At 42.4% G+C, this 27,628-nt stretch overlaps 1 protein-coding gene across 2 annotated transcripts in view; it reads right to left on the bottom strand.

Moving 5' to 3' along the window:
* The window catches only part of TMC7 (transmembrane channel like 7), a 430,401-nt gene that overhangs the window by 291,887 nt on the left and 110,886 nt on the right, over positions 1-27,628 (bottom strand). For both annotated transcript variants that reach the window (XM_078665244.1, XM_078665243.1), the window contains exons 2-5: positions 22,744-22,972; positions 21,556-21,704; positions 4,981-5,139; positions 4,521-4,603 (exon numbers count right to left, since the gene is read on the bottom strand). In XM_078665244.1, coding sequence (XP_078521370.1) covers positions 4,521-4,603; positions 4,981-5,139; positions 21,556-21,704; positions 22,744-22,972 — 620 coding nt within the window. The remainder of the gene's footprint in view (positions 1-4,520; positions 4,604-4,980; positions 5,140-21,555; positions 21,705-22,743; positions 22,973-27,628) is intronic.

The following is a 27,628-nucleotide window of genomic DNA, read 5'->3' as shown; positions in this document are numbered from 1 at the left end:
TTTTTACTTTGGGAAAATTGCAGGAGTTGGTGGGATCAAGCCGAAAAAGGAGGGATCATATTTCATTCATTCAGATGCCTACAGTTCCTTCAGAAAGCACTGTTAATCCAAAGATACTCAGAGAGCGACCATCGACCGCAATCTTTCATGCTCTTAAGAAATATCGCAAACCCAGTTCTTGCCAATGCCACGTCACAACAACTGCATTGCTACAACCTCAAACGTCTTATATGGAAAAAAAGGACAACATAAGCAACATCATGGGCGCATGCTCTAGTCTCCTGGAGAAATCCAAAACAGAACCATCAAGCATTCAGGCCTGGGAGTCATTTATTAGATAACTAAATCACAAATGTTCAAATCAGGCCACTGGCAGTAAAGTAGGAAAACCTTTAGGGGCAGCTTGGTTTACTAAAAGTCTCAGGACTCAAAAACAACATTTGAACAAATATTTACGGCCACTAAGAACCCGGGGTTCAGCTTACTCCCAAGACCCCCTGATTTTAAGCAAGAAAAGACCTTAAAAGAGACAAAGGCGGCCAAGAAAGTATTTCATGAACATCTCTGGGCGAAACTCCATTTCACCTGTAAACAAAGAGACTCCAAGCGCTTTTGGGAAATTATTAATCAGCTAACTAATGGCAGGAACCCACACCACAACTCGGATATAATGGAGGAAACATGGAGAGCTCATATTGAATCCCTATATAAAGAAATTCCAACCCCAGGTACCGCTGACCTTGGCTTTCAAATAAGGAACTAAGTCGCTGCCAGAGGTCTAGTAAACGATGTCTCTATCTCCAAATTACTTGACTTCCCCCCCCACGGATCGTTTATGAGTAAGTCTCGAAAACAATGAAAAAACTTACGATCCGAGGGCGCCCCAGGGCCCAACGGTCTTCCAAACGCTTTGTTACGGTATGATCCCCCATTGTGGGCTAGCCATCTAACCCCACTCTTCTCCGACGTTTTAGCCTCCAACGCGATCCCCGAATCCTTGAGGGGGAAGTATCTTAAGCCCAATATATAAGTTGGGTGCTCGTTCTGACCCCTCAAACTACAAGTTGATTGACTTAATCGATGTGGAGGCAAAAATATACTCATCAGCTGGAGGGTCGGCTTCCTTCGGCACTTGCTGTAGCGAGCTGCGTCGGGCAAGTAGATAGTCGAACTGCTCCGAACCACCGTAGTTTGCCATAGCAAGTGAAGGTATATTTAAACCTTGAAGGTGTTTAGGAATGCCATAGATTGACAAAGTCGGGCATAATAACGTCAGGAAAGAACCCCTAGGGAATAGTTGTTATTTGCAAAGTACATGAGTTCTTGGACAAATCAATATTCAAGCAAGTGGAAGTTCCCTAACTGCTTAAGCCGATTTTCCAAGAAATCGTTGTGACGTTTGGTAAGGGTGGAAGTAGCCATGCCTGTATTTGGTCTGCATGGGCTATGTCTAAATAAGGGATTGATTTCTATGCCTATATAAGGGCAATGTGAATTGTACCTATAATAAGGGCATGAATCGAGAAAATTCACTCAGAGCTCTAAACGCCACACAACAAAACCTGCTGGAAGACTTAGAGGACTGGGCTGCCTGAACAAATCTTATCCCCAAACGCAAACTGGATTCAGGGCTGGGATTGGCACTCTTACGAACATCTCTGCAGTAACCCTCCTAGCCAACCAAGCACTCGCAAAATCAAGTCCACTGTACGCATGTTTCATTGACCTTAAAGCGGCCTTTGACAAAGTCTCGAGAGCCACACAATGGGAAAAAATGCACAATTGGGGAGGTTTCCGGCTAAGATGCCGGAGGCCATAATAAACTTGTACTTAGACGTGGGTCCAGATCAGGAAAGGAGATGGGCACAGCATAACTAACAAGATCACAACTCTTAACAGATTAAAATAAGGGTGTGTGCTGGCGCCCTGCCTTATCAACATTTACATCGCTGACCTAGACAAACAACTTCGGTCAATCGAATCCGATCCTCCAAAACTTGGCAAAATACCTACACCTAGCCTTCAATACACAGACGATATCGTTCTACTAGCGCAAACACCAGTAGGCTTGCAACGACTAATCACCAAATTAGGAGTTTATATCACCTTGGCTCAATTAACCATCAACCACCAAAAAACAAAGGTGATGTGCTTGGCCAGACTACCTAATGCAGTGAAAGATCGTAAATGCATCCGGACTTTGGACAAGCAACCCTTGACCCAGGTGGTCTTGCATAAATACCTAGGATTTCAAATAGACCGCAACCTCAACTTCAAAATACATTTGGACTAATGTTGCACAAAAGTCAAACAGCTGCAGTTCACTTTCAAAATCTTAAACAAGCTCACAAGCCACTCCACCGGACATTTGCTAAAATGTTTTCGCAGCAAAATTCCTTCCCTCCATCTCAAATGACACAGAAATCTTGAACGTCAAAGACGCTACAGTTCAAAATTTAGCACAATCAAGAACCTGTTTACAATCCCCCGCTATATTCAACAAGCCCAAATTCGACTCGAATACGGCCTAAGAAATCAGATCGCCGATAGACAAGGTGCACTAGTCAAATACTATTGGAGGATGAGGGACACAGAGGTCAACACCCTTGCACATTACTGCTGGGTAGAGATCAAAAACCAAGCCAGGCTAAACAATCCAATCTTTGAAGTTTTGAAGCCTTCCCTCTCGGCACTGCAGCTAGAGGAGGCCTGGCTCAATGTCTCTACCTACTCTGGCTTTAAATCTGTGGTCAACAAAGCTATTAAACGGACTTCGTTATCAATGGACAAAACAGCCCTTGCAAAACAATCTCACGACTGGGCAGTGATACAGGTATACCAGAGGCTGCAACCTCAACCTTATTTGCTAGACCACTTTCCTCACCAGCAAAAAACACTTCTTCACGCTACTGAGGCTTGGGTCATTTCCATCAAAGGACCCGAAATGTAAATACCCCTGGCAAACAAACGAGTGCCGCCTATGCAGAGCTGGGGATGAGTCTTTACTGTATCTAATATGCATCTGCCCCTTCCTAGCAGTAACTTGAAAAACAGTCCTTCGGGAAGCCCTTAGGAAGGAACAAATAAGAACTTGCAGAGCAGCAGTCATTCAATGTCTCGGAGGCTCATCAATTCAATTGTCCTGTAGTGTCATTTTTTTGAAAATCGCGGAAAAAGAACTGGACAAAACTGAAACTGCCAACCAACCCAAGTAGTTTTAGAAGAATTAGCCTTGAAACTTCTCTATTGCACTGCCCATATGTTTTAATATGTCTTTTTACTTAAATCACCGCCACTTGTCTTCCGACTGTTTTCCTCATGTTTTTCAAAATGTTATAGTTTTTAAAATATATATTCTGTGTACTCCTTACCTATGGTGGTTTTCCCACCCTTTTATGATTTTTTATTGAAGTCAAATAAAAGTATACCTGACTAAGATAGACAGATTACTCACACTATTGTTGGAGTAAATCACGCTGTATCCTAACAGGGCATAGAATACAAATGCATTACATGGAATGATAGAAACATGGGTGGTCTTCTCTAAGCACCACAGGATACATGCCTGAATTCGGCGCAGAAGGACACACACCGTTCTTACAGAAGACACACTTCCGAAATGGGGAAGAAATGAAACTTTTCGAAAAATGAAGGGGTGCTTAAGGGATTAGACTTATGGTTATTTTTTGGGTGAACTATGCGGCGGTAGACCGGGAGGAGCTATCGGAAAGTGCAAGGTTCTACACCAAATGTAGCCCCCATGAATAGGTTAATCAACATTACCTCTAGATCAATTAACCCTCACACAATTGGGGATGCAAATGTAATTGTGTTGCAGATATTATGCTGGAGAGATCTTTTCCTTCCTGTTGGTAATAGTAGTACGGATTGACACAGCTTTGGTGAGCAGAACTGTCTGGTCTTCAAAGACATCTAACAAGGTACTGTTCTTCCATTTCTTTGTCTAGCCACCAGTGCACGGATTACCACCGGTCTTCTCAGTGCGCCATCAGGTTAGTGGTGTACCCTCTAAGTCTTTTTTGTGGGGAGGCACCAAGAACGCTCACTATAACTCACCGGTGGGAGTGCACACTCATACTCACTTGCCGCATGTCTCCTTCCTTGCCGAACTGGGCCAGAGTCCACTGCCTCAATTGAGATAGCCCCCATCTTCTACTGCTTGCAGGCAGAAAGTCAGCCTCAGCACCATGCTGAGAATTCCACTCCTGGCTTTCAGGATATTACCTCAGGTGTAAGGCTGTTTCGGGATTTGTGCCACATACATATCTTCGCTCCATGTTGGTCACATTACTGCTGCTTCACATTTGAATCATTGTGCTAATAGATTTCAGTATTGAGCTTACTAAATACGTTTTTGTCACTAAATACTTTAAAAGCGAACATTTGGAGGCACAGGGCTGTGCATCCATATTTGTGAATTCACAAGTGCACCAGTAACATTACTTTAAGTTACTAGAACAGAAATGTGTTTGTAACCAGAAACGCAAGTGAATTCTTACCGTGCCTGAAAGAAGGTCAATGATGTAATTGTAAAAATAAGTCAGACCCCTGCTTCCAACAATGTACACGGTACATACAGTGTCTGTAAAAGATTTAACAAGTTAATGAAATCTAAGCTGGTCTAAAAGAAAAGAAAATTCATCACTGCAATAACTATGTGTGCACTGTTACAACAAAGCTACTGATAAAACATTATTATACAATAGGCTAAATTTTAATGCATGGCTATAGACTCAGCAGGTATTAATGAAAGTTTTTCGACAGCCATTATCAAGACATAAAGCATATATCTGAATTAGTGGTCAAGGGACAAACATTTTTTATGAACTGTGTCTGTCAGTTAAGCTTTAGTACTCAATGCGCTTGCAGCACTTATTGGATAAAACAGCAGAAAACTATGCAATAACATTTTGATTCTCGAGAATAACACTACACTAAAATAAATTATAAAACTTTTACCTGCATTGTAAACAATGTTGCTGCTGTTAAAAATTCCATGTCTGGAAATGACGATAGGGAGGGTGATAAAGGCAAACATCATAATAAATATAATAAAATTCAAAAAAACTAGGAAACGCAAAAATGAGAAATAAGATTGTATTCCAGTTCCAAATTTTCCTGAAAGAAAGAACAAAAATTATGAAGGAAAAAAAATAATACAATCAAATGTTGTATATTCAATGTTCGTTTCAAACAAATCCGATCCATCACACAGTGATGTCTATTTTTACCAGCTGCTTCTTATTGAAAATAAACGAGCAGTGGCTTCTCAAATATGCTTGATATAACTGACTTTGTAACAGGAGAATTACACATGGTGGAAGGTGACCAGTAAACACTGTCATAATATCGGAATTATTTTTTCTAAAATATTGTACAGTAATGCTAGGAAAATACATTGCTGCGCTGGAAAAAAACATACTTTCGACAAAATCGAGACCAAAACAATGTAATAGTGGTATACTGAAGAAAAGAGGAAGTGAGGGAGATTGTTTGGGGTGTCCTGGGAACAGAGCCAATTTAATTAATTAAAAAAAATGCACAAAACTATATTTTTTAAAACAACCTATCGTGCAGACCTATGCCCTCCACTCCAATTCACTGAGTACTACCTATGTTTCTAGCGGAGAAGCAGGAGGGGGAGGGGGAGGGATCAGAGAAGGCACCTGATTTGGAATGATGAAAGAGAAAAGGTGAGATAAGAAATATGAGACAAAAGGATAATGAATGAGAATGGGGGAAAGTAACAAAAGGGTTAATCTCGCAGTGTCACAGACTATTTAAATTGGGCCAGAAAGACTGTGAAAATGTGAGGCCTTTTCTTGGAGTATTCAGAGGTTACTGGGCAGTATCCTGGATATCTACTGTTGATTAGCAGTTCATCACTGGGCCACAGTACCGGTGCACTCTAAATTAGGTTGCTGTGGGGCTGCCTGCAACCACTAGACTCTCTCAAGGGATTGAGATAGAGCTTTGAAAGTGTACTCACTGTGAAGCTTAGCAAATCACAAACAGGGTCATATAAGAAGTAACACTCAATACCTTCAATGTCCAGCGAGTACTTCACGAAAGGGAAAATTGGGTTTATTAACAGGTAACCTAATAGTACACTTAAAAATAAAGTAAGCAACGAAAACCAGAAAGTCCTTGCACCTTTTGGGCCCAGGTTACAAACCCAAACTTCTTTAGAGCTCCTTTGCATTACATGTTTCAGTAGGTACTTTCATAGGTATTCAGAATCTCATATTTATTACAGCTATTTAATTCATGTGGCACAGGCAAGGATACCGAAATGTGAGCTTTACATTGATGTCCCATCTTGACACCCAGAGGACACTCACAAAATTGAGTCAATGTTAGGTGTAGACTTAAAAATAGCATTGCCGCCGTTCCACTGTCAGGATAGTTCTTTAGTGACCGCGACTCTAATGCTGATAGGGAATCACTGGGTCAAGTAAAGCTGCTGTCCTTCGACGCAATGAAATAAGATTCTGTTGTGAGCTCACTCATGTGCCAAGTGTATCCATTTTCGGTTTTGACTTTCTGGAGGTAGCAGAGTCCAATTGCTGAGGCTTTTAAATCTAGACACTCCATGTCAGATGCAATAAATACAATTCAAAGCAGGTCTGTTCTCATAGGAAGAACTATATGTACATTTGCAGTATGCTAAGTAAAATTAATGTTTTTTGTGGATAGAAGGAGTGCTTTCAAGCAGAGATACTGTTGCAGGGATGCATATGTTACTACAGCCAAGCACAGCATCTGGGTGAGAGTGTTCTCAACAACGCAGTTCAATACATGCTTTAGAGACTGAAGCTGCAATTGGTGGATGTAGCTTTCTCAGGCCAAAGGTCCGCATCGCACTGCTCGGTACTGCCACAGATCACACAGTTTTATAACATGTGGCTGCAGGAAGAAGTGGCAATCGCATTTAGGACGGAGTAGCAACAGAGGTGGTGAACATGGACCTTCAAACCACTTGACTGGTGACTCTACAAGGGAAATGCTCAAATGTGGCAATCAGACCTCATGATTATCAGGTCACTGAAAATCGTGTATGCAATAATCATGTACTAAAGTAATAGTCTGAAGAAAAAAGCAGAGAACCCTCCATGGATAAGGGCTGGGAGACGGGATGAATTCCAAAATGTACAACACAAATAACAAACCCCCTTGAACTGTATGTATCCTACTTTATGTCATAAATCGTGCAATAAATGGTCCAACTTACAAATGATCTTTTTTTCCAAAACATTTTGTATTATAGACCAACTCAATTCATACATAAAACTTTTACGAAATTATATATTACAAACTCCATCTTTCAACAAGTCATACATTACAACAAACACATTATCAGAATCGTACACCAGACCACTATAAAATCAATATGACCCCATGTTATGCACAATCTTCTAGTGTCTGTATTTCTTCATCCTTTAGTTCAGCACTTTTGGTTGGCTTCCCATGGATCTAGTAAGGCAGCTGACGCACATTTCGGGTGCCACATTAATTTGGCTGCCAAATTCCACAGGACTAAACCACCAATGGACACACTCAAAAAGACTCTCCTCAAAAAACCACACCTAGATAAGGACGATTTGAAAAACTATCGACCGATAGCCAGTCTCCCATTCTTGGCAAAGGTTGCAGAAAAAGCGATGAATTCGCAGTTATCTGAATTCTGTGAGGAACATCACCAACTGGATAGTACCCAATTTGGGTTCCGTAGGTTCCATGGCACCGAAACCGCCTCGATCAAAGCCGCGGATGATATTAGAGTAATTCGAGATCAAGGAGGAACAGCAGTACTTGTGCTACTAGATCTATCTGCAGCTTTCGACATGGTCGACCACTCGATCTTGGTCGATCGTGTCGAAAATATGGGCATTCAACAGGCAGCCAAAGACCTACTGGCCTCCTTCTTGTCAGGAAGAACTCAGGCTGTCACCCTGGGAACGTTCCAATCGACTAATCTGTCTCTGCCATGTGGGGTCCCACAAGGCTCATCCCTGAGTCCGACACTTTTTAATATCTACGTGTCGGACCTAGCCAAAATCATCAGAGCACATGGGATGAGCCTAACCTCATACGCAGATGATACGCAGTTAGTCCTGGCCATCAAAAATAATGGCGAAAAGGTGGCCAAGAGCTTTAAAGAAGGTATGCTGGCAATGGGAGACTGGATGGCCTCCAATTGTCTAAAACTCAATTCTGAGAAGACGGAGGTTGTCATATTTGGACAACTTACCCCAAGTTGGTCCCCCGCTTGGTGGCCCGCGTCTTTCGGAATCCTGCCTAAACCTGCCCCTAAAGTAAGGAACTTGGGAGTTGTCTTTGATGATAACCTCAATTTTGTCTCTCTTTGTCTACAGCCTTTCATAAACTGCGCCTAGTAAGAAAAATTATTCCCTTCCTTCCCGAAAGTGCTGGAAAAACCCTGATAAGTTCCCTAGCGTTGTCCACACTGGACTATTGCAAGAGACTTTTTGCCAATGCTCAGATCAGGGTAATCAATAAAATGCAGACTATACAAAACGCGGCAGCAAGACTCCTCGCCAGAATTCCTAAACATAAGTCTGCGGCCGATATAATCAGAAACTTTCACTGGCTCCCAATCAGAAGCCGGATTAAGTTCAAAATCCTGTGCATCGTATATAAGGCACTGCATAAACAGGGACCTCAGTTTCTTAAAGAACAGCTGATTCCCTACTGTGCCCCCAGATTACTGCGATCTACCATTCTCAACGACCTAGTGGTGCCTCGCACCAAGACCATCTCTTGGGGAGATCGCCGGTTCTTGGTCACGGCTCCAAAATTGTGGAATACCTTACCTCAGTCAATTAGGACTAGTCCCTCTCTCTGGTCATTCCGTAAACAGCTAAAAACTTGGCTGTTTAATCAGTAATATCTTAAAAAATAAGAAAAGCAGTTGGAGAAATTTTTTGCAGATGTCGCAGCGCCGAGACGCCCAAGGGCATTTGTTCGCGCTTAATCAAATGTCATAAATAAATAAATAAATAAATGGTCAATTTACCAAACCGTAGAGTTGAGGGGGCTACAGAAATCGTAATAAAAATATATTTTAACTTTTTTGTTGGCCATAGGAAAACTATATTATTCAATTTTTGTTCTTTTGTAGCGGTCATGGACTGACAACATCTCCTTCACCTAACACTTATACTTCTCTGTGTCCATTAAAACTATGCCTCCTTCCTTATAACACAGTTTGATGGTAATGCAGGTATCTTACTGTAGATTGTGTAGCAATTCCATTCCACTTTCACTCAAGTTATTGCATACTTTGCGTAAATAACAACACAGGATGAAGTATATGATTTTATTAAAGAGGGTGAAGATACGCCTTTCTTCTATACACTCTGGACGAACACTACATGAAATCATCTAGGGGTGTGTGTGTGTGTGTGTATACAAATGGTCATGCATGCACTTACTTATATGCACACTAAATACAAAAGGCATTGATCACAATAATACTCATCATTAAAGTATGAAAAACTTTGGTTACTTTGAAGAGGTTACACTTTGTATATCTTTTTTCAATATTGGTGAGAGATGATTATACTATAGCAATTAGATATTAAAATGTTCTTATGGCCAACAAAACGGAAAAAGATAGCTTTATCATGCTTTGTTTAGTCCCCTGAAGTCTACGGGTTCATCAATGGTGGTTTAGCCCTTAGGAAGGTGGCATCCAAATAAACTTGGCTACTAAAATGTGCATAGTCTGCATTACTCGACCAATGGGAAGACATTAAACCTGCTAAAATAAAAATGTTAAAAGTACAGGCGCTGGGAGATTGTGCATTACCTGGGTCATATTGTTTTTATAGTGGTGAGGTGTAGGAGTCTGATAGTGCACTGTTGGACGTATGATGCAGGGGTGTGGAATTCCTATAGCTCGACGCCCAGGATATATTGTTTGGGGTCAAGGGCAGCAAGTTGTAATGTGTATTTGTCCTTGGGACAAGTAGGCCCAACCCCCTGCAGCACAAACCCTTTGGCTGCCAGTTTGCAGTACCACATTTTAGATCAGGGAAGGGCATTGTCTACAGTTTAGGTAATGTGTGTCCATGTGTTAACACCTTGGGAGCTTCGTAAATAGACCTCCCCAGTGCTGCGCTGTCCATTATCCAGTGCTGAAATGGACGTCCAGCGGTCGCACGCAGCACTGGGGAGGTAGTGCCCGTGACGACCGTTGGCCGACGGCAGCACTTAAAGGGTTAATGCTGTTCAAACTTGTATTTATGGTTCATTAATTGAAAGCCTTTATTATTAGGGTGAGCGCTCCAAGTAAATGTTATAAGCTCGGACTGCAATACTGACAGTGGTTCGAGTATAAAATTGAACACGTTTTCAAGGTTTAGTAATATGAGGCTATGTATAATGCTCACAGAATGCTCTCTGATTATATGCAAATATTTGCAGTAGCTTAAAAACAAGAGTGATGATTCTTCGCTTTCAAAATAAAATGTTCACAAAAAAATGCAAGTAGGAAAGAAACATTTAGCTAAACTACTGTAAGATTTTAGGTACCATATCTTTACAGTAAAGGTAAAGCCAGTAGGACTGAAATTGGAGGTCAGTCTTTTGGTTCTGTCAATGCGTGACTTCTATAGGCATGTTTTTTGTAAAACCTTATCTGTGTGGGAGCTGCTGGACCCTCACCGTGTAAACAAACATTGGCAAAAGCACAGAAAAAATGGGTCTCAAAAAGTACACATTGCCACAGCAGGCCTAAGAAGAGGCCCAATTATTAAAGAAAGTCTCAAAAGTGCATCCATGGTATAAATGTTTGTATTCAGTGCATATATACTGTTTCCTTGAATTCATAAGAATTCACAGCAGTAGGCCAAGAAAAAGAACTCCTAGAAAAAATCTGTGAACTGCATTTTACCATGAGCAAATACTCATGTGTAGATTTGCTCATGTGAACATCTGAATGTTTCCAAATTCACTTTACCTCCAACCACTTTTTTGCTAACCCTGGAAGACGTTTTACATATGTCACTGTCAGGAGTACATTTCCAACCTTTCTCACTATGGGAAAAGATTAGAGAAGAGATGGTGAAAACCCTTAAAACATGACATGCAAGTTAGTAGGTTTGCACAGACTAAAAAGCCTGGAACTATTGCTTACCACTATCTTCAGCCCCAGTATGTAGACCTGCAGACACATGGCGACATAAGGGAATTGCTAGTATTCAAACCCTACTATGGTACGAGCCCTGGCATAATCAGAGAGGCTATTTCAGAACCCGTTTATAATGAGATTGCTGCCGTAATTTGTCGCCACATTGCATGCCACAAAAGCGACAAGTGGATTTTGTTACAGGACAAGTAGATATATGAGGCAACCTGTCCCATGGACCAGTAGATTTTTCATTAAATTCCACAACCCTGATTAAGTGTGGAAAGATGGGGTTTGTTATAGTTAAATCAAGTACTGTATGCAATTTATTTGCTTTGAAAAATAAAGATTACTTTATGAATGTATACATGCTTAAGTTCAGTTCAGTTTAAAATGCTTTATTCGATTTATAAGACATAACCATATAAGCAAAGCAAATACATAAACATTTCGATGAATTAAAATATTAAAAATCATCAGTTAGCCTAAAAAATGGATATTTCATTTATAAATCCTTTTAACATGACAATTCATGAGCATAGTTTTCTTCTGATAATCAATACAAAAACAATTTTTATATCGCGTTAAAACCCTGGAATACATTAGAAATTGTGTCATACAGATGTAATGCTTCTTCTCATAATAAGTTCGAGAAATTACCAGAGAATATACCCTAAATCAAAGTATACATACAATTTAGAATGTACAGACAGGTCAAATTTCTCATAACACAGTCAAATAATATCAGATGACTATGGATTTCCTGGCAGCTGTACATTTCAATATATATGTTGCAACAAAAAAGCAAATATCTGGGCTTTCCAAAGAACATAACAGGTTCATTGCTATTTTTGTGGAACGAACATGGTTTTTTAAGAAAATGGGCTTTAGATAAAATTTCCTGTATGAAAAATAAAATTTACAAAATAATAAAAAGTGGCAGCAACTCTGCCTTGAAATGTTATCACATGGGCATACAGAGTCTGATCGGGTTTTCATTTTAGGAAAAGCTACTAGATGGTGTGCAATACCCAATCTTAAACGCGTTGAAACAAAACAGTGAGAATTTCGAGTCACAATGGAGAGATAAGATTGAAAACCAATATTCAATTGTAGGTCCCGGTAAAAGGCCACACTCGATAACTTTCCAGACATCTTTTCACGGTTCTCTTTTTTATATATGAGAAACCTTGTTTTTATTTCTTTTTTGGAGAATAGGACTGCATTCTCAGGTTCAAGAAAAATATTGCAATCAAACAGGAGATTATACCAGTAGTAAATATATTTGAGCCAAGAAATACGGGATACATGATCAAGCCTCAGGCAGTCGCGAATAATCTCTTTTGTAAACTGTGTTTCTGTTTTGGCCCAAATGGAGCGCCATAGCAGCAGGGGGCGTAGTGCAGCTATGTCAGAGATATATTCGATTCCTACCTCCTTATGTACTAATTCAGTGGATGCCGAGGTAGGTACGCAGAGTAGCTTTTTTAAGAAATGTATTTTCATCTCCCTGAAGAGTTGGATTGTGTTGGTGCCCCCATACACCAGCACCATATAAAGCCGATGAGGTGCATCGTACGTTATAGATTGCCATCATGTCTTTTATACTTCTGACCCCCAGTTTTGAGGAAAATCTAAAAATACTACTGGTATTCCTGCTCATCTTTAAACTTATATTATCGAACTCATGATGCCATTTAACTAAAAGTCTTAGTTTTGTTCACACCTTAAGTCTCCTACTTTCAATAAATATCATGAAATTGTCAATAAGTTGTTGTAGACCAATCTGTGTACGTGATATTAAAACAGCGTCGTCCGCATATAATAATATAGGGACCGCCTTCCCTCCTATGTGTGGTGCATCCGCAGGGATCCGACTCAAAGTTGAGTCGACCTGATTAATAAATAATGAAAATAAAAAAGGAGCTAAAACGCAACCCTGTCGAATGCCTCTTGAGACTTTAAGGGAGGGGGTACATTTACCAAGAGGTCCATAACGTACTTTACATGATAGTTTCTCATAGAGCCTAGCTAAAAAGTGTATAATTTCATTGGGTGCACCTAAATCAAATAAAATGTGCCATAATATAGAATGGTCCACGAAATCAAAGGCACTGCTCAGATCCGCAAAGCAGAGAAACAGTGAACCATCCTTAGCAGTTGTATATTTGTTAATAAGGAGATCCAGATGAACACACTGCTCTAATGTCCCCAAGCCTTTTCTAAAACCGTATTGTACTTTAGTTAAAATTGCATTTTCAGCGGCCCAGGTTTCTAGCCTTTTCAACATTATCCTACTCATGATTTTGATTGATTCATCTAAAAGGGAGATCGGGCGGTAGTTACACGCTTTAGATTCTGATCCCTTCTTAAAAAGGGATAGGACTACCGACTGACTCCACGAGGATGGTAGGCTTCCTTCCGCTGCCACATTAAAAAGCCTTACTAAAAGTGGCGCCCAAAGGTTCATTTCGGTTTTAAACAAGTCTACCGGGACCCCATCTGGGCCCAGCGATTTCCCTCTTTTGCGATCAATTAAACCCTCATATACCTCCTCAAGGCTTATTCCAAGGGACATGGGCTGCCATGCAGGATCCTCCTGAAGAACTGTTTCTAGAATAATCCTATCTGGGTTAAAAATGTTGGTAAAATGTTCGATCCACGCATTGCAATTAACAAATGATGTTATTTCTGGTATATTATCGTTCTTTAAAAAGGGAACATTTATAATCTCCCAATAAAGCTAAATTAAGGTTTTGCCATGCCTCCTCTTGAAGCTCCTTTTTCCTTTTGATCAAGGATATTTTGTACTTATTACGTAGCATTTGAATATTTATGTTATTCCGGGGCTTTGTGCTCAATGCTTGTTTTAACTCATGTAGTGCCCTTGTACAGCTTTTGTCAAACCAGCCCCGCCTAACATCTCTTTTCCCCCTAATTTTTTTGTGAAAATACCCTCTATAGTTTCATTAATCCTGAGGAAATTTGAAAGCAAAATTTCTGAGTTATCTTCGTCGCAGAGGCAATACTCTATCTCAGTTCTACATTTGTCCACAACCTCTTTGTGTATTTTGGAGGGATCAATGCCAGCCCATTTGATCCTCATACCATTTGGTCTTGAGGCTACTATATCCCTAGAGCAGACATTAGTATCAAGGGGTTTATAACCCCAACAAAGTAATAGTATAGCTATGCTATTATGATCACTCAAAGCTTCTTCATTAACCCATAAATTAGAATAATCACTATTACAGGAGATTAGGATGTGGTCTATATTAGTGTACGCATTCCTACCTGTAAACGTGGGGCAACTGATGTTATTCTTATTCCTATTACAGGCTAGTAATTCCAGATCAAACTTAACTATCAATTTATTCAATGACGAACCATAGTTACAATGGGGGAAGTGTAGATGGTCTAAACCTTCCCCATTGTAATTATCCATTTCTTTCCTGAATCCACATGGGTTCCCTAGTACCAATGGGCATGGTTGAATATTAAAATCTCCTACCCATAAGGTGGTAACGAGCCTACTGGGTACTGCCAAAACTCTTTCAATTTCCTTCTCTAGAGGTAACAACATTTTTTCCCCAGAGGCATCGAAATTATGATTATAGAAATTAACAAGAATTAAATCTGTGCCTCTGTTACTTTCCAGCCGCAACACCTGGCTATGGGGTTCCACCACTGAATAACTTCTGGTTTTAAAAATAGTTAGTTTACTGGAAATCAACAGTAGTAGGCCACCCTTTGCTCTTCCAGCTGGGGAACTAATAGCATTTAGGCAATATGAGGAGTATCATTCTATATGGATCGATTCCTGACTCCACGTCTCTTGCAGGCAGATATCATGCCCTGCAGTAATGAAATCCTTCCAGAACGGAGTATTTAACTTCCCCTTAATGCCCGCTAAGTTCCAGCTAACTAGTGAATAACCTCCTATTACACCTTTGGTTGTGGCAATAGCCTCTGACCGTAGTGTTACCATATCATCATCGGGGTCTGTTCTGGAGACTATTTACTCCGGTTTGATTTTGATATACTGTTTCCTGTACTTCTTCAGCAGTAGAGATGTTTATTCCTGCCATTATATGGATAGTTCTAGTTGCTCTATGTAATTCCTTCTCATCGCTAGTTTTCTGCGAACATAATAAGGTTGAGTTTAACGGTTCGCAAAAAGGGATCACTTGAGTACAAAGGATCAGTGGTATGTTTTCTATCTCCTCTAAATAATCTCCTTTTGACCTTCCAGAGAGGTTAGTCTGTTGGCACTCTAACTTCACCGTCTGTCAATTGTTCTCATCAAGTGAGTCAAAGGCCTGAAACCGATTATAAGTGGGAATAGTAAAGCATGGACGGGGTCTAGGAAACATTGGATGCATTACCCGATGACAAGGTAGGGGAGTATTCCTGGAATTAAGGTTAGGGTCCATAAGGTGCCTGTAAAAGTAACCTAAAGGGAGAAGAGTCGTATTATACTCCCAAGGTGATGGGAGTGGGGCTTTAACCAACATATTCTGGGCCCAGTATGGAGATCTGAAATTTATAATTATGCAGTCCCCCTCAAATTTTTTCCTGAGTGGGCCCACCCTACCCACTCTTTGCGTTAGGATAATTTGATTAGCTTCTTCCATTGGAAAATTACAATTTGCAGATAGCCAATGGAGGATTCTATTTTTTTGGCTCGCAGAGTTTTCCGTTTGATCATTTCTTAGTTTAGGGACATTAACTAAAACCGCAACATAGGCCCAGCATTCCGGTGGTAAATTGATGCGGGCCGGGACCTGTCTTGCTCTAGTTGCTATGATCTGTTCATCCTTGTCTACTGGACAGTTCTTCATACCCCTATCTACCTGATCAGTTGGTGTCGTTTTGTTGTTGCCTGTAACTAGGGTTGCTCCTCCTGAGCTAGCCTCCTATAATGAGCTAGGTTTTAATAGCTGTTTCACTGCTGGTTGCGTGTTCGCTATGGTTTTACTCGTACACGGGATAAAAGCAGGACTTTTGTCATGAGCGATTACCTTTTGTTATTATTTCTGACTTTAGTTCCATTGTTGTTAATCTCTGTGCTAGTAATTTTTGCTAATTTCGCATCCATAGCACCCAGCCTTTTTTCGATATTTGCGATCTTAGAGCTAATGGGTCCTAATAGAGTGGAAAGCAAGGTCTCCATTCTCACCCAAAAACCTGCATTCCCCAACTCTGTACTTGACTCAGGGGTTTTAGTAACAGTATCGTTTGACTGATCCGTGCCCTTATTACCACTTTGTCCTATATTATTTTGTGCTTCCCTCTGTTGTTTCCTGCTACCTTTAGCTGTCCGTTTGCTTATTGGTAACTCATTTGTAATATGTTTGAGTTTATACTTCGCTTTTTGTCCCCTAGTTCGTGCTGGTGGGCTATCAATATTTTCCCTGTCCCCTTTTGTCAGATCAATAATTGGACACGCATCATGGCCTTCTACTTCCACCGGATCATCAACAATAAGAAGAGGGGGGTCGTGACTCACATTCACATTCCTACTTGGTGACAACATGGTCGGAGTTGACGAAAGCCTACTTCCTAAAATTGAGCATTCAATTGGGGTTCGTTCCTGTTCAGGGCGGTTCTCATTAGTCTCTGCTCCAGGAAACCCTGCAAAAGATACTGCGAGTAATGAATCTGATAAGTTGCCCATTGCCATAGATGTGTTATCTGATTGCATGAGTGGTGGCAAACTGGGGGGGGAGGGAAACCACCCCAATGGTCTTCTGCAGCATTTTATCTATAGCAGTAAGACTAGGTAAGGGGGTAGTAGAAGTTGTTGTTACCTTCCTATTTTTTGGCCCTTGAGCAACAGGTGTATTCTTACCCATGTTGCTTATAAATATAGTACAACCACAAAAATAAGTCAAGTTAACAATAAATAAATCCCATAAAACTGGGGGGCACAAAGGAGACTACAGATGTTAGTTACCAGTCCAGTTGTATCGATAGCCTGACGGATCGGGATCTATACAAAGAATCCTGCCAAGGGGAATGTCCGAGCCCAGCCTCGACCGGCCCCGGACGGCCACAGACGGCCCGCCCTTTGCCCGGGCTTAGCCCGGCGCGTCCTCGCGGGACGAGATAGCACGCTGATCTTTATGCGCCTCCAGGCGCAGGATGATGACAGTGGCGGTGTCCTGGGTTGGGGCTGCTGGGAACCGTAGTCCTGGCCAGCGGAGCAAAGTCCGGCGAAACAGGAAAGCAGTGGGGGTAGGTCGCTCGGCGGAGCGAAGCCCGGCCGCTACACCCAACAAAAAAAGGTGAGCCTCGAACGCCTCAGCAGAGCAGAGCCCGGCCGGCGTGAGACCCTCTCAATGCAGCACATGGTCCTCGAAAGCACGCTGATCTTTATGCGCCTCCTGGCGCAGGATGGTGACAGTGGCGGCGTCCTGGGGTGGGGCTGCTGGGAACCGTAGTCCTGGCCAGCGGAGCAAAGACGGCCAGACAGGAAAGCAGTGGGGGTAGGTCGCTCGGCGGAGCGAAGCCCGGCCGCTACACCCAACAAACAAAGGTGAGCCTCGAACGCCTCAGCGGAGCAGAGCCCGGCCGGCGTGAGACCCTCTCAATGCAGCACCTTAATACTTACGTTTTTTTTTTGTAAATTAACTATGAACTGAGTTGGTGCACAATAAAAAATATATTTTTTCTTGAAAGAACACCAATTGCAAGTCGGACAATATTTTGTATAAATTAGGACAAAGTAGAAGAAATACAGGTCAAGTGGGGTTTGTCATTTCTGTTGTAAATTTTACAATAATGATGCATCAAGCACTTTCACTTCAAACAGACATCAGGTTGCACAAAAATGATTTTGTTGTAGTAGTTGATTGTTTAAGTTTATATTAAAACCATATACAACAAAAGACGAATCCGTCAGGCACTACAAAGAGAAAATTCCACATAAATAATGTAAAGAAACTATTCCATTGCTCCTTGGATTTATTTAGCAAGAAAGCAGCACACAAATGAGCCAAACGCTTTTCAGGCGTTACGACGCCCTTGATCACTGGCAATGGTGACCCCATCCAAGCAGTCCACCTGAGCACATTTAAAATGTCCCGCCCATGTGGGCGTGTGCTGCGGGAATTATGGTTACTGTAGTCCGCTTGTAAATACAAACCCCAGTGGGTGATGTGGGCCCCCAACAAGTTATGAACAGTCTTACCCCAGTGGGTATGTGCGGAATGAGGCTAAACGCTGGTAACATCCTCCTCGGAGTGGACACGTTGTTCAAGTAGTGCCTCTTCGTCTTTTGCACTACCGACCTGCGATTACACAGTTGGGCCTCATCGCGGCCGAGCCAGCCGCTTTAACATCCACACAAAGAATTGCCCCAAAGATGAAGCCACAACACAACGTGCTATTCCATTGCTCCTTGGATTTATTTAGCCAGAAAGCAGCACACAAATGAGCCAAACGCGTTTTGGGCGTAACGACGCCCTTGATCACTGGCAATGGCGACCCCATCCAAGCAGTCCACCTGAGCACATTTAAAATGTCCCGCCCATGTGGGCGTGTGCTGCGGGAATTATGGTTACTGTAGTCCGCTTGTAAATACAAACCCCAGTGGGTGATGTGGGCCCCCAACAAGTTATGAACAGTATGTGTATATATAGATAGGCAGGATTGAAAGGTTAGACAAGAAAATACCTACTTTCTAAAAGTGGTATTTTCAAACACAGAATGTTAAAATCAACTTCACTAAAAGATCATTCTGAGTCCAGGCATACTAAACTCGAATTTCCACCATGTTCTCGGAGTCAGTTAGGATTATAAGAATGTAATAATCTAACTGCCCATTCTGGCCTTTGGAGAACAGGTAGCTTTGCAATAATGAAAAACGAAAATGGCTGTAAATCAGTATCAGGACATGCCACACACACCAGGGCATGTCCTACCTTATACTTACAGTGCACCCTGCCCTTGGGCCTACTATAGGGGTGACTGATATGAAGAGAATGGAAGGTTTAGGGACAGGCAAGTGGGTGCACTTGCCCAGTCCGCATGACAGTACCAGACTGCACACAGGCTCTGCAATGGCAGACCTTAGACACATTTTACAAGGCTGCTTCTGTGGGTGGCACAACCAGTGCTGCAAGACCACCAGCAGCATTTGGATTTACAAGCCCTGGGCACACTCAGTGCACTTTACTAGGGTCTGAAAAGTAAACTAAATGGCAAAACATGGAACTACTGATTAATACATCAATTTACAATAGGGAGCACCTGCACTGTGGCACTGGACAGCAGTGGCACAGTGCCCAAAGCATCTAACACCAGCAAAAAATACATGAGGCAACAGCAAAAAATGGAAGGGAGACCCAAACCAATGGTACCAGGTCTAACAAGGGTTATGAAAACAATGGTCTCCTGGTTCAACTAAGGCTTCAAAAATGTGATTGGGGCACCTTACTGGTGTAAGACAGATTGAGCAACTCCTCAATCTTCTTCTTCATGCCAGCTGGGTTGGGGGAAACCCCACAACTCCAGGAAAGATCCTATTGTTGAGCTGTTCTCATGAAGTCCTGATAGTCGGCTGAGCCTTGAGATAATCACGCTGGGAATAAGGCCACTTCTTCTGGAAAGCATAGATCAGCTAACCTGTTTTCCTCAGCCACAGCGGGAAGGCAACTCTGCAGGATTTCCAGGACAAAGGCCGCACTCTGGAGGGAGAATTGAAGTGATGCAGATTTGTTCTAGTTCCAATTCAATGTCTTCTGATCCTGCACTGGTGAACAGGATTCCTCAGTGCTAGCTAATGCTAAACAGACAAAATACTAGCTAAGGGGGCCAGTACTTAAAGCTCTCAACTGGTCATGGTGGGCTGCCAGATCTAATTAGAGGGTCTGCTTTATTTAAAAGTGTAAATGTTCCTCTAGCACTTAAGGAGCATTAATTTTCTAGCCAGATTTTGTGGTTTTCCAGCCCAGTGTCCACACGTAAGAACATTCTGACAGTCGGTAGAATATATGACAAGATGAGATGAGATGAAAACTCTACCCCAAACATACGACTCAAAATTCAACCGCCATATTCCACATGCACAAGACATTGCAAGCAGGAGCAGGGATACCAGACACAACTTGATACAACAACAAAAAACATATACAACTTGTAAAGGATACAACACGGTCTCAGGCCTTAGCCTCTACCAGCAGCACTGTTGTTTTCCCTTTGCAGAGGGAAATGTCCACATCGAAGTAAACAAGAGTGATAGGAGTTTCAACAAGACAAACCTACGCCAAAGAACAAACCAACCCCAGGGGCTACAAACCTACGGCAGCTAGTTTATAAAATAAAATAAAAAGGTTTCCAGTAGAGGGACGGGAAAACGTATGCTCAGGCTGGGATGTCCACGATGGATAATGGAAACTTAAAGCCATTTTGCGAAGCAGGCATACATGGGGTCCAATTGATCCCAATCATACTGGCGTGTTGAAGGCAAATATTCAAAATTATTGAAAATGCAGACACCTCTTAGACGGGAGAGCCGGTAGATTACCCACAGTAGTACAGGTAAAAGAGCCTGTGCCTTGGACTAGAATCACACCGCCAACATGGTCAGTAACCACAGACACTGGTTAGAGAGGGTGTAACAAGCTCAGAAATGGAGTATAATATGCGTGTCTTCTCCGATGTCAACGAAAACGGAAAACAAAGACTGCACCTGCAGAGGGCTCACATGATTGTGAAGCTCAATGCGAGAAAATCAGACGGCTGTCTAAGAAATGCAGGGGCAAAGTGGCATGCCTTCGCTAGTCTTTACAGAGGCATTTTGTCTCCACAGACATTAGTTCAAAAGAAATGGTTTTTAAAGAAAACGTCACTGCAATACATTATAGTAAAAAAAAAAAAAAAACGGATACCATATACAATATAACAATCGTACAAATACAAATATTTTTTATCATCAAAGCAAATTTGCCAACTTGTAGAGATCCATGGCTATAATTAAAGCTTATTTATAAAAATCACAGTGACAAGTGCAATTCCCACTTGAGAATTTATAGAAATGGGTTAGTCCTTATGCGGGAACGATATTCTGGTGACCCAATCCAAATCGAACCCGTTCAGCAATTGTGTCTTTTTAAAAATGATCACACTCTAGTTTTGGTGTAAACCTGACTGGGCATCAACAGTGTGTGGATAATGTGGAAAATACATTCGGAAACAGAAATGTAAATTATGATCCTGTAACAGTTAACGACACGATGCTTAAAGGGTGTATTCCTTTACTGACGCCTACTATGGAAACTGACCACAGAATTATGTAAACATGTTGCATTACAGTTTCTTTGATGGTTTTCAATACTGCTACAAAAAGATGCAAAATAGAGACACATGCGTTTTAGCACCTTCTATGCTGCGAATGTCATGTCTCCAAAGCTGTAGATGAGAGAGCAGTTCCTGCGCCTCTTCTCCACATCTTCTCCACGTCTTCCCTCGGTTTGCTTTCCATTGCTCCCAACCTGTTGTATTTCTAGACTGAGCTTCCTTAAGCTCCCTAAATTAAAAGACATTTGAAAGAACAAATTAATATTTCCAACTTCAATGCACTTACTTACACCATGTATAAAATCATGAACAGGGTGAAAGGAAGACAGTGGGTGAAAGGAAGACAATAGGTGAAATAAAGTTTAACAGCTAACAACTAGGACCCCCAAGCTTGCCTATCAATTATGTACACGTCTGATCTCACCAACTCATCTCTATCTGGCAAACATATGCTGTCTACAAGAAAAGAAAATTATACCAGAGCAGAACCGGATGGCCTTGCTAAGCAATAAAGCTTCTGTACAAATTATTATGGGGTCACTATACAATAACCAAATCTAGTTAAAGGCCTGCAGTCCACAATAACAAATGATCAAGGAAACCCTGCCATGCTCTAGGAGCAGCCAGGAATAACCTACAACAAATTAAGTGCTTCAAAGTGTGAAACAGCAATCCTACTGTGGATATGAACCTCTTCCACCATTCACGCGCTTCCCAACCACTCCTTCCTCCATGAAGCTGCATATGTTGCACCTGCAAATAACGTACGAAACTACCTAAGCAGAAGAGAACATAAACCCAAGGAGGCTTCTTTGAAAGAGCAATAAAGCCATCCAGTACATAGCCCTGGATTTGTATGTTGCTGTGGAGGGTGCCATAGTTAATGCCTTACTTGTCTGTGCAAAAGCATATGCGTTTGCCCTATAGTGCTGCTTCACGAATTGCCAGCGAGACATGTTACAGATGGACCAAGGTATCACAGCCAGATATGACATACGTGTAGAAGTGAAGAGAGAAAGACAGCCCTGCGTTAAAAACGCCAAAACTATAAATAAAGGGAAAGGGAAATTGACCCACCACCAATGCCTCAACATAATCTCCTCTTACATCCAAACAGAACTTTCAGCTGTCACCTTCTTCCTATATACCCCACACCATGTGCACAAGAGGGATTGGGTGGACGTTTTGCAGTATATCCCCCTTGATTACGCAACAGTCCCCCCCCCTTCCAGCCCACCGTGGGCCACCCTCTGTTCACATTTACTAACCGTAACTTTCTTTTTTCTTGAATACTGAGAGCATATTCCCTCAGTGGTCGGAGGTCGAGCACCTGATTTGCTTCTTCATAATTACTGGTTTTATTACTACGAGTACTGCTTCGGCGTCTTTGAGATCCTTGGTAGGAAGTTGTCCGTCTCAGCATGGACTGGTAACTAGGCAGTTCGTGTAAGAGAGAACCAGTCTGCTGATAATTACTTCCCTCTGGTAGAAAAACCTCTATAAAAGAAATAAAAAAGGTGCTGTTATAATGGTCAAAATTAAATTGATACAGATAAATAAAAGATATGACCAATTTAACCCTTTTAAGGCAAATTATTTCATCCCCAGTGGCGGGTACTGTTATGTAATATTTTTACCAATGACAGATCAGAACAGGCTTTATTTCACTTCTATTGACAAGTTTCCCCCCAAAAATGTGTTACGGAAATATTGTGAAAATAGGTATTATTTTATGTAAACGCCCTTCAGTGGTGATTTACAAGATAGACAGATGGACAGACAGACAGACTGACTTACAAGAGAAAAATCCAATCTATATGAATGAGTCAAATTTGATAAACCATGATGCCTATACCAGCAACAGATGCGGTGGGATAGGAGGACTTAACGGGGAGAGTGCACGCTATTTAGCGGAACAGCTGAAAGTAAAATGTTTTTGTGAAAGAATAAAATGGTGACCTGCTCGCCAGCTGAATAAAGACTATGGTCATACAGTGACTGAATCAAAAGGTGATTTATGGTTGCAATATAGAAGTCAGTTTCTGATGTCTTGATGCAAAGGGAATGTTACAGAAAGTTCTTATGACATTCACATTTCAAAGAGATGCACAATTTTGAGTTCCAGCAACACTGGGGACAATTATCCAAGTAAGCAAAGGTACGTTGTCAGCATCCTTTTTAGGCCTGGCCGAAAGACAGCCTAAGTGGTCTTACCAGCCTCATTTTTTCAAAAAGAAATCATAATCAAAATACTTTCATATATTAAGGCCCCCGGCAACACCCTTTCGTCACTAGGCTGTTAAAATGGCACTCAGATTATGCTCGATACCAACAGGGCACCAAGTATAGGTCAATGGACTCCGCCCACTTTAGCCATTGGATGCTTTCACTTTGACTGACTGCATTTTGTTGTTGAACATGTATGCAAACAGCTCAAAAAGAGTTCTATAAGAATAGAAATGTTTAGACACTCATTTCCTAGTGTCATGAACTATTTCCATCACCATCGAAAGATTTATTTAAAGTGGGAATCTCGACTCTTCATTATAAACCAGCTTTGGTGCAATTAATTAGCCTATGGAAAAGGATCACAAGACATTACAGTAGCAGGACAGTATGTGCAAATGTCTATGTTGAAGCCACACCACCTCAGCTTTCATATTGACATTTCATAAACTTATATCTGACTCGAGAGGGACCCCTAGTGAAGATCGAGGAACTGCCTCTGGCGGCAGCTGGAAGGCATTCAGATGTCCCCCTCAATCTCCAAGCTTGAAGGTAGAGCCTTCGGAAGAGGGGTGCCGCACTTGCACTCCTGACTGGGAGAGAAGGTGTTCTGTGAATGGAAAAATTAGTGAGATAAAACAGAAGTGCAAAAGATCTGTGCACCACATCCTTCTGGGACAGTCTAGAGCAAAATAGAATGACTTGTGCTTGGTCCGGATGAATTTTCCTTGGAACCAAAGTAATCAAGAGTATGGGAAGAAACACAGAAGAGGAAATTTCTACTGCACCAGAAACATGTAATCCATGGCGCTCTGCCACGGATACTGGAGGGCACAGAAAATGCCCAATCAGAGTACTTGCGAGTGGCAAAGAGGTCTACCCGAGGGATGCCCTACGCAGCGAATATGTATTGGACCACCTTTCAGTGGAGGTGTCGATCATGGTTGGCGAGATGACACAGACTCAGACAGTCAGCCCTGTTGTTCAGTACACCTGCCAAATGGTATGATTCAAGACGGATTCAAAATTGATGTGTCCAGATCTAGGGACTACATGCATCTTTACAGAGAAGACGCAACCCTACTCCTCCCTGCTTATTGATTTACCACATTGCAGTCCTGTTGTTCATCAAGATCAGGAAAGACAATCTGCGAAGGGAGGAAAGCCTGGAGCGCTAGCCAAAATGCCCTTCGAGCAGGTTAACGTGAAAAACCTGCACCTCAAGAGACAAGAGGCTCCTAGTCTCAAACTCCCTCAGATGAGCACTACACCCGAGGGTGTATGGATACATCACCATTGTGACCGGGGCTGGAGGGGAGTAAAAGGTTATGTCCTGTGACAGATGATTCTCCAGCAGGCTAACTCCATTTCTACTTCCTGGGAGATCACAATGGTGTCCTTGATATCGCCCCATGCTGCAACCCCTGCCTGTGGAGGTACCATTACAAAGTCTTCATGTTCCAGTCTGAGTAAGTAACCAGGAGGAAGCAGAAGTAAGTCCTGAAGGATTAGAATCTGAGCCCCCTGACAAAACATCCAATTTCTAACCTGAATGCCTCCGATTCTCTAATGAGACAGTAGCCTCGGCATTATGTTGTGTCCAGTGCTGCCCCTATGGCCAGCAGGTGCTGGAAGGCTCGAGGTGAGTCTTGGGCTCATTGTTGGAAAACCTCAACTGGTGCAGCAAATACACCACTGCTCGCAAGTGGTGAGGCATCAGCTGTGGGGACTTGGCTGTGAGCAGTCAGGCATCCAGGTATAGGTATACCACGATCCCTTACATGTGTAGCTGTGTGACAGCCAGCAGGATCAGCTTTGTGAAGACTTGAAGTGCAGATGTTAGACCGAAAGGAAGAACCCAAATTGATCGTACCACCACAAAACGCAGGTACTGCTGCCTGCTGGACAGTTATGTGGCAATACTCTTTCTGACTGTTGAGTGACACCACGGAGTCTTCCTCTTCCAGTGCAAACAAAACCTGAGCCATGGTTATGATCTTGACTTTGTCCTTTCAAAGGAGCAAATTAACTCCACAACTCCTTCTGCAGCAACGCTGACACCTTCTGCTGCAAAATATACAAATGGTCCTCGTTAGAAAATGGGGTGCATTATATGGTGTGATGTTGCGACTTCACCGTGTCACACACTTACCAACCTCTTTAGGACCCTTTGGTTTCGTCTGTGAAACCCTTAACTCAATCCTGGGTAGCTGTGGCACTGAGCAGCAAGGCTTACACAGAGGAAGAAGTGTTAAGCATTTAAACAGCACCAAAACAACTTCAGAAGAAATAGACGGAACATTCGAGAAACCGGACATCAATTTATAAAAATAGATCGCATTTTAGAAGAATTTAGACACCAGAACGAAAAACATCCACCAGAGTGTTCCGGAGATATAGATTTTACAAACAATAATAAATCAAAGTAATTTCACTCAACTGCGAGCAAGCCTTGGCAAAATCAACGAATTGGACACTTATAAACGTTCTCAAAGAAAACTTAGGTGTCAATATAGTTGGTTAGAAGTACCTGGGGTGACCAACTCTGGCAGGGAGCTAGTTAGGGGAACCAGCAAGGTCCTCAAGAACAGTTACCTTTACAGAACAAGCAGTCTTTCAGCTGTTCCACGTACTTTATCCGCATAGCAATACATTCCTGTGAAGTGGTCCTAATGCAAGGGATGAAGGATGCTGAAGATGCTCTATGGATGCGGTTGATTGGGGTCTTCCTGCAGAGATTCCTCGGTCCATGAAGATGGTGAGGGAGGTCCTGATTTCAGGGTCGATGTCCCACAAAGTCCTCTAAGGTGTGGGCGAAGTCCAGTCACCACTGGACTACCAGTCACCAGATGTCAGTCACAGGTCAATCCTTCCTAGGTCGATAACTTCCCTTCTGAGGGTCCTAGCAACGCTCAGACAGTACTCACGGTTCAGTGAACTGGGGAGCAACTCAGTGCATTGGGTTTTGGTCCTCAGTGCTGCACGAAGGTAGTGGTTGTGTCCCTGTGCTGCGAACATGAGGCAAGACAGCTGGCCCTTGGAGTTCTCTTCGCTTGACTGGCTCTGGAGACCTTTTCTCCCTGATCAGGACATGGCAGACACAGGGCCTCTATTCACTAGTTACCAGGTACAGCAGGTGCAGTCCTCGTTGGTGCAGCCTCTCTTTGCTGGTCACTTGGTGCAGAGGGGCAGTCCTTTTTTGGTGCTTCGGAGTTGGTTGAGATCAGAGGTCTGGGTGCCTGGAGTGCCCTCTTTGTGCTTGAAAAGAGCCCTCAGACCAAGATGTAGTTGGTACCTAATAAGCTATCAGATCCCATCCCTCCTGGTGACCACTTCCTGTGGAGTGTGGCATCTGACTATCCCAGGATGCACCATTTTATCCACTCCCAAGATGGCGAGACCATCTCCTGGATTACAGACATCACTAGCCCACCCCGGGTGTGGCTACCTCAGGGCTACATGCCCATGGGGAAACCGCTTTGGCAATTGGTTTTCTCTCTACGCCTCCCGTGCCAGCCAGTCTACCTCAACAATGGGGCACCCCTTCTCAATGGGGTAGCACATTTGACTTCAAAGGCGGCTTCACCTTTTGAAGCCTGCCTTTTGAGGCTAACAACCAATTGGCTTCTTGTAGGATGGAGGTGACACCTCCCTAGCCTGCAATCCCGCATTGCTCTCCTTTCTGAGAGTAATTAGCCCGTCTCTGCAGGAGGGCAGAAACCGGTCTTGTGGAACAGACTCCATGTGTGCCCGGGAAGGCACCAGAGTTTTAAAGGCAACAAAATGGCAGCTTTACTCAAGCTTCCCACTGCAGCTAGTTACATTAATTTTGACCCGAGATACAAGGTGGGCTTAATGTAACAAGTAGTTTGATACTTTGGAGTTCCCACTTAGGTCCACCGTTCAGGATCACATCTGAGGAGGTCA

This window comes from Lissotriton helveticus, chromosome 10 (assembly GCF_964261635.1).
Source record: "Lissotriton helveticus chromosome 10, aLisHel1.1, whole genome shotgun sequence".
Lineage (NCBI taxonomy): Eukaryota > Metazoa > Chordata > Amphibia > Caudata > Salamandridae > Lissotriton > Lissotriton helveticus.
The sequence above is the reverse complement of the archived record's forward strand: the minus strand, read 5'-3'. Positions and strand labels throughout refer to the sequence as shown.